The following is an 8,455-nucleotide window of genomic DNA, read 5'->3' on the forward strand; positions in this document are numbered from 1 at the left end:
GTATATATGCTTCAGTTGGTTTTAATTCTACATTTAAGGGATAGTCACATTAATATATCGCGGAACGTGTGACCAAAGGTGATGAGGCGCCATATTTGTAGAGACGTGTAATATCCCTTCTGGAAGCGAGACAAAAAGCGTTATATTTCTACACCGGTTATTTATATGAAACAATTAATACTTAAATGCTATTCGTTCAACTGATGTAACGCGTGCATTTGTGCTGAAAAAGGAAAGCTGCGTTATAACTTCTGCTTTTGTAGGGATTACTTTATGCTCCGATGGGTGTCATTAAAGGGCGGAGCGGATAATAGTTTAGGAATCGATGCAAAATATATGCAATTAACCTCCAAACCGGACCCTCAGACCTAGACGATTCTGGAGGGGCAGCTAAACATTATCAAAATGTTTTATCCTACGTTTACGGTGGGCTTTTCAGACGCTATCGTGGTTAACTCGCCGTATGCCGGAAGGGATAGTAGATTGTTCGTATACCTTCAAGCAAAGCCCGGTGTATATGTTCATACGACGTGTAGGAATCATCGGATTAACCTTTTGATGAAATATACTTTATATGCAACCTTCCATTACATAGTGACGGTAATCACCCGCTAAAGGCAGTTTACCGATGCCCTATTGTTAACCTGTTCCCCTGTAGATTGAGAAAAATCGTAAAGCCAAGATACTGCGAACAGATGCTGTCTAAATGTAAGCTTTTCACCATTTAGGAAGCAGCTGCACATATACCCGTACAGATTTATCCTACGACTATTTCTGATTTACGGTGACCAATCAGATTCTGTGAATCTCTTTTTCGATCGTATCAGGATACCCAAACGGTAATTAAATAGTCACAGGTTAACCATTTAGAGCTGTCGATATAAAAATAAATAAAAAGCAGGAGACTTGTGGTAAAACCTGGTATTGCATGATAAGCACCTAGGCTGCGGAAGGGCCGTGCGGCGGCGTGGTAGTGGTTAAAGATGGGGCGGAGGGAGCGTTGAAATGGAAAATCCCCACGAATATTCGCCGCCTTTCGAAGGGTTAACCTGTCTTAGACGGGTTTCAGTCAGTCTTTCCTGGCCGTCTCAGCCTCCTATACCGTAGTCCGTGTTTATTTTGTAAGCACCGAGGAGCGCTGCCAGTCTGCGCAGGGCGTGCGGTGATTGGAGGAGCTTGCCGCCTGGGGAGGGGTTTAAGGCAGATTTGGGGTATAGGTGCTACCAAACTCATTAGGGACATTAGGCGATTTTGAATAGCGTTAATATTCAGACTGTCCAAAATAAGCATTAAAACCAATTTCCACGCCCATGCACGTAGGTCTGCCTGTAGTGCTGCCCATGTCTCGGGTTGTTTGACATTACAAATCAGTGAATGTTCTTTTCCTTTAAGTAATACCTTAAACGGTCTGCGGGATTTCACGGAAATATTACATTTCCCGGGATTTTGCGCCTGCTGGGCGGGCGCTACCATGGTGTTTTAGAGAGGGAAGGCGGTAAGATCCGAGAGCGCGAAGAGCAAGAGGCGCGGATCAGTGGCTCCTTAATGCATTTTGTAGAACCACCCACTCCCATAAATTAACGACCGTGTTGTTAATATTCAGGGTCCCGCACTGAAGTTGAACGTTATAACCGCGGGTACATTGGATTATGAAAATGGAAACTAGTTGCCACCCGTCCCTTAATTCCTAACCTGTACGCATGTGCCGCACAGACTATTCGTTATAGAGATTGCTTTGCTATCTCCTTAGAGGGCATCTACATGCCCTGGGGGTATGTTTCACAATCCAAAGGGGCAGTTCTTTTTTCAGGCAGTTTTTTTTTTTTTTAAAGTTTTGCACACGTTACCATCTCTCCTACCCCCTCCCTTCTGAGGAAGAGAGAGAGAGAAAAAAACAGCTCTGCTCATTTGCATTGGATTGCCAAACTAAGAGTTGCTAATGCAAAGTGTTGGCGCATGCGCAGTGGATGATGTAAAGTGGCGCACAAGGCCAACTACGGTATTGCACCTTGGCGAGAGTAGAAAACAAGCCACCCTCCCCCATTGTTTAAGCGGTACCCAATCATAGTGCGGAGATTTCCCTCCCCCTCTTTACTAAAATTCCTAGCCAGTTAGATGGCGAGAAGTTGGCCGGTTGCTCCGCCCAATAATCTATATTAAAAGCACTGGCGCCGCGTGAGTCCTTCACTGGCAAGTCACTATCAAAAATAAAAAAGCCATCTTTGCATTGTTCCCGCACCAGCCTTTTCTTTCCCTTCTCCCTCCCAGGATTTACCTGTGCTTTTATATATTTTTTTATTATATATATCTACATTAGATTATTTTTTACTCCATTAACCATGTCAGACACAGCAGTGGATGCCAGTGTGGAAAAGACCACAAAGGTAAGCGAGATATTGTGTTGCAAAAGGCAGCATCTTTGTGTCGGACGCCCGGCCGTGCCTGTCTCCTTTCGTGTTCTTGTTACATTGTGTAACTTCGAGTGAGGGAGCCTTTGCACTTGATGTTTATCTTAACGAGACTTCGCTACTCTTGATTCATTTCTCCTACTAGAGACTGAATGGGGATTGTTCTTTGATCAGCGGAAACCTTCCCGCACCTGGAGGCTCCTGGATGTTGCTGAAAGTTGATAATAAACGCTGTTCCCGAATTCTTCCTCTTGGAATGGGGAACATTAAAAAATTCAGTAGTCAGCAAGCGTATCTGTTAATCATTAGCGTGCTAGGTGTCCTGCTGATAAGATCACAGACACTGGGCTTTGCTATCGGCTTCTGTTTTTTTTTAATTCTCTTTTTGTGGCTATGGATTTGCGCCGGTTTTCTGGTTGGTGCATTAATCACATTCTTTATGTAGAGTGGCTCTATCCGTTTTGCGTATATGTGCTCCATTTAGTTACACGACTCTCGAATTATAAAGTTTCGTGATCCCCCAATTCGGGGTGTTGTTAATGGCAGCTGTCTCTCTTTGCTTGGGGTGCCCACGCATGCCTGTGGGTGGAATGGGATCCCCCGCGTTGGAAGCTGGCTGTGATGGAGCGATGATCTGGTGATGCGGGAACCCTTGGTACCTGATTGCCTCTGTATCCACGTTAGAGCTGTTACACTGTGTATGCTTATTTCGGTAGGCGACTTGTACTGGTGATCTAGATTCACCGGTAATCGTTACCTTTCTACGCTGGCCCCGTACTGTGCGCTCTCACCCCCCACCCCCTTCCATACCTGGAGACTGGCATGAATAATAGGGTCAGATCATTTACCATCGATTTCTATCTTTTACTTTGGACCAAGTCCTATTTCTCATAACTTGCTACCTGGTGTAACGAACATACTCTTAAGGGTCAATCGCGGTATTGATCTGCTGCCCCCCTCCCCGTAAGATATTTGAAGCGGAAAGATCAGTCCCACACAGCCAAGAGCGCTGCATCCTCTACATGGCATTAGTATCCGGCACTGCCTGCTTACACCTCTCCATCGTTTGCGCTGTAATAGACGAAGTCGAGCTATATCCCAATCCGTTGCTGCTTTCGGATGAGGTTAGACCCGCCACCGGGAAGCTATCTGGCATGGGTGGCTTTTTTTTTTTTTTTTTTTACACCGTAATTAAACCCTGTATCAGGAATGTGATCGGCCCTAACTACTTCTTCCATTAACGATTGTCCATAATACTAAGATGCACGCGTTCGCCTCTATTGTCCAGTATACTGGCTGATTATTGTGATGCGAGTCTGACAGGCAGGCAGTACCCGTAACGCTACACTACAGCCTATTCATCCCTGTTTGCCCTTTTGTTTCTATGCGATCGGTTGTCGCCTTCTTGGTGTGACCCCCGGAGCAGCCGGCCCGTCTACCCTCGATAGCACTAGGGTACTTAGTCGGCATTTAAGGACAGGACTCGGATCGATCGGAGGAATGTTATAACACTTTCAGTGCGAGCGCTAGGTCAGTGGGTCTATGACAATGACCTGGGTCACGTACTAACCTGTGCTATACTTTACCCCAAAGGTTACTAAAGATATTAACCCACAAATGGATCTCCCGTACTGTGACAACACTCACGCTTTGTAGATAAAGCGTCGGTGCATGTGTGGTCGGTTCTACGGAGACTATAGCGAAGCTATGAGGGGTTAAGCACACTTGTGTGCATGCGCTACATGTGTAAATGTTGTGGGAAGATCGTGAATATGCCTCGAACAACCTAATCTGGTCACTGGCTTGACGTCTAAGGTTAGGCGTAGCGCCAAAGTCTCCCTCCCAGCAGTGGCTGCACGATGCAGCGCCGTTCCCCCGGAGCAGGGTATCTACTGCTCTTAAACGTGAATATTTTGAGCGCGGAGAAGTCTGTCCCTGAGGGGTTATTGAGCCCCCAGTTGCGCGGCTGACATGAGTTATGACAGGGTGCTCTTCTACTTGATTGTGCTGTGCAGTTCTCTACCACGTCCGCCGGCTGCAACCCCAGGGGAGAGTAGGGCTCTATAGGGAACTCGAGGAGGGGGGGACAGATGGTAACCGGATTAGGACTTTAAAGACAGAGCCTTTAATTAGGAGGTGGGGGAGGGTTAATTACTGATAGCACAACTGTACCTGTATAAACTCGTCAGCCCCCCCCCATTGGTTTGGTTTTACATAGAAGCACTGAGCGGGGAACGCGCGTCTCCTTACAGCTAACCGTGAGCGCGCTGATAACGAGAGCTCGCGGGAACCCTTCAGTTATCTTCCATTAGCAGCTGAGGGACAAGGTGACGAGGACTAATACAGCTGTTTAGTTATGGAGCTCTTCCCCTTGTTCTCGTATGAATGTCGCCACCCCATCACACGAAACTGCGCGTCACTCGTAAAATAGCGCGCACTGGCCTGTGGGAGTTGTGGTCTCTCCGACCTCATTTCTCCGGGCGTGTCTGCTCGAGGGAAAGGGGAAGCATTGACTGCTTGCCATACAAATCCCGTGAGTCTTAGCGCTATATGAGGATTGGCATGCCGAGAAGAGGTCCAATCTTTGGTTTACGATGATTTTGCAAGGAGATGGGAGGAGCTAATTGATGCGAACTGACCAATGAGAAAATAATACCAGTGGCGCCAGATTTAAATGTCCATCTACAGCATGCGACATATAGTGAACCTAGTACCTACAGCAAGCTGGGAGCTATTAGCCAAAAGACTGTTCTGTTTTACCTGTTAGTAAGTGGATCATGACTACAGTTTGTGACTCTTTGTGCTTTGATATAGAAGACAACTCTTACACGTCCGGCACAGACATAGCTAGCTATGTGTATTGTAGGTTTTGAGGCATTGTTTTAAGCCAAGATACAGCTGTATACATACATACACTTTTTATTTTCTTTACACTTCGAGCAAGATGCTAAAGGCACATGGAGGTTGCACACCAATGGTTATTGGTATACCATTTTTTGTAATGCTAGCATTGCCAATACATTTCTTCTTGCATAACATTTGAGGTTTAATGGTTCCTAAGATGTAGTGCCCCCCCTCACATAGCTAAAGACTCTATTAACTTTCACACATAAAAAAAACTGGCTGATCAGTCAATCTTTGTTCCAAGGCAAAAAAGAGAAACTCAGGTTAGATAGTCCTGTGTGGGCTTGTCCCATTAAACATATACTGTAATAATTTAATCCACTCCAGTTAGTGGATTCCATTAGAACGTCATGCAACTTTGCCAATTTCATCAAATTTTACAAATGTATATAATGTTAATTCTAGAGTTTTTTTTTTTTTTTATTTATAATTCAGTGTATGGTATGTATGTATGTATTATATATACAATTTAGATTTTTGCCGGTAACCGGTTGCCTTATTCTTATACAGGATTTGAAAGCAAAAGAGAAAGAAGTTGTAGAAGAAACAGAGAATGGGAAGGACAAGCCAGCCAATGGAAATGCAGTAAGTAATGGAGTAAATTAATCTATCCAGCAGTTTCAGAGCTTGACACAGTTACATAGTTATACAGGCTGAAAAAAAGACATGCGTCCATCAAGTTCAGCCTTTCCTATATCTGTTAATTTGTTGCTGTTGATCCAAAAGAAGGCAAAAAAACACAACACAAACTATTTCAAAAGCACAAAGCCCTTTTAATTCACTTTATCTTTAGACTCCATTAATTGCTATCTGTGACATATTACTACACACTAGTGGACAGTTATTTGTCAGGATGAATAAGGTGTACATTTTTCCTCTTGTAGAACCCGGTTTTAAAAAACTTCATGGATTTAAAAGCGTGTTTCAATTTGTACCATCTTTCAGTGAGCCTTATTACTTGACATCAATCCTCCGAAACCAAAATCTATTGCATGCATTTTATCCAAAATGGCTAGCAGCAACCCTAGGAAACTTACTGTTGCTTACACAGGTGGTTGCTCTTCTTTTTTTTTTTTTCTTTCTTTTTTTAATAATTCTTGGCTGCCCTTAACACATAATTACTTGCTTTTGTTGTACATCAGTTACATATGTAGAGGGAGCAATCTTTTTACATAAAAAAGCCCCTACTTGTAATATGTCCAGTAGACTTTCTTACATAGTTTAGTGTGGATAATGAAGGATTTGGTGTAAAAGTAAAATCCACTTTAACTAAACTAAACATTCTACCTTTTTTGTGGGACAAAAACACTAAAAGACTAAAACTGCTGTTAAACGCTGTTTATGTATCCACTGCTGGGAATATAGCCACCACTCCATCATACAGGTTATAGTTGATGGCACCCTATGGAATTTCCCATTTACTCTAGTTACTGTCTCTTTAGTAGCAACTGATATGTTGGCAATAAACATCAGGAAATCAATGAGCGTCCATGTGGTAATACCAACTTACCACATGTCTTGGCTTTGGTAATGTAACATATTTTATGACTAATATTTGTTTAAAAATAGACTAAGTCAATGATACATAAATATAGTTATGGGCCTATTCACTGTTATTTTTACTCCTAGGTAAACTTAATTAGGAATTACTTGCACAGCATTGTTTCATCATTAACTGCTTTCTTTGGAAACCTGATAAAATGCATCTCTGTATTCTTTGTAAATGAAGCAGAGGAGTCTATCATATCCTCAAACAAATCTTCCTGTTACTTTACCAGGAGAATGAGGAGAATGGAGAGCAAGAGGTAGACAATGAAGGAGAGGAAGATGAAGAAGTTGATGAAGAAGATGAGGAGGACGATGTAGAAGGTGAGAATTTCACCTGAGTTTCCGTCAAATAGAGAAGTTGTTTTAAAATATGCATTTATGACCTGTCGGCCTAGGAGATTAGTAAAGTGGACAGGTACAATAACAATACAGGTCCAACACTAGTCCATGCAGCAGGCCACACAGGAGCTCAGAGCTTAGGCTTCGAAAAGCTGATGCATTTAGAATAGCTATGGTAGTGGGTCTTGCTGCTTTCTTCCTAAGCAACAGGCTTTAGGTTTTTAGTTCAAAACACCTTTAAAAGTTGCAAAAGTGTGCAAACTAGTTGGATTTACTGTACTTAAACTTTTACGGAAATCTTCAAGAAGTTAATGGGGTTAGGTAACTGAACTGATAAAAAAAATAAAACTACTCCCTTTCAGCGTAGCTATCTATGTATTACTTTTGCTTCATTCCACCATATGCCATTGGTCATAAAAATGCAGCTACAGACTATAGTAAAGCAATCTTTTGCAGAACCACCTTTGAGTGAGGTGTGTGTGTAAAACCTGGTACTTGCTCTGTACGAGAGCTCACTGAGAATACCTCGAGCAGTATTGATTCTTGACTTCTCTGCAGGAGATGATGATGAAGGTGATGACGATGATGAACAAGAAGGACCCACAGGCAAGAGAGTGGCAGAGGATGATGAGGTGGGTAATAAAAATGTAATATTGCAGTATTGCAAAATGTAATTTGCGTGCATAACACTTGCTTTATTTCTGGGGTTCTGCTATAATTCTCGATAAGACAGCCTTATCCAATAGTTGGCATAACAATATAATTTGCCTGGGTTTTTAACATGGCAATAACCATGTTAAAGGAGAAGGAGAGACTGGTGCTTGCTGTTAATGGTCGTGGTAGCTGTGTAGGATAGCCATTTAACGTTATCTCTGATTCTTACAGGATGATGACGATGTTGAAACAAAGAAGCAGAAAACAGATGAAGATGACTAGAGCAGGGTCTGACCCCCTGTCTCAAAGCAAATTCTATATATGACCTTTCCCCACCGCCTCCCCATCACATTTAAGACGTGGTCACTAAAAGTGATGCATCCGTCCCACCCCTTCATGCAGACTCCCATGGCTCCATTTTCCGTCCATACACAAGATTGCGTCTTAGACGTCAGGCGCTGTGACAATGGTGCATTTTTAATTTTTTTAATTTGACGCAGCACCTGGCCCACTCATCAGCCTAGAAGGTTTACTTTCTATTGGCAGTGTTGGCTGGAACCATTTGCTGTCTCCTCCACATTTAAGAAAAGCATAATATTAAG

General features: G+C 43.0%; 1 protein-coding gene across 1 annotated transcript; it reads left to right on the forward strand.

The window, feature by feature from the left end:
- The first annotated feature begins 2,339 nt into the window (after positions 1-2,339).
- On the forward strand, positions 2,340-8,135 carry LOC149302272 (prothymosin alpha-B-like). The gene is made up of 5 exons (XM_089482396.1): positions 2,340-2,384; positions 5,823-5,897; positions 7,091-7,181; positions 7,758-7,831; positions 8,085-8,135. Exons 1-5 carry the CDS (start codon positions 2,340-2,342, stop codon positions 8,133-8,135), a joined length of 336 nt encoding a protein of 111 aa, XP_089338522.1.
- The last annotated feature ends 320 nt before the right edge of the window (positions 8,136-8,455 follow it).

The sequence above is a fragment of the Sceloporus occidentalis genome, unplaced genomic scaffold (assembly GCF_023333645.1).
Source record: "Sceloporus occidentalis isolate IW3139 unplaced genomic scaffold, rSceOcc1.0.p SCAF_19, whole genome shotgun sequence".
Lineage (NCBI taxonomy): Eukaryota > Metazoa > Chordata > Lepidosauria > Squamata > Phrynosomatidae > Sceloporus > Sceloporus occidentalis.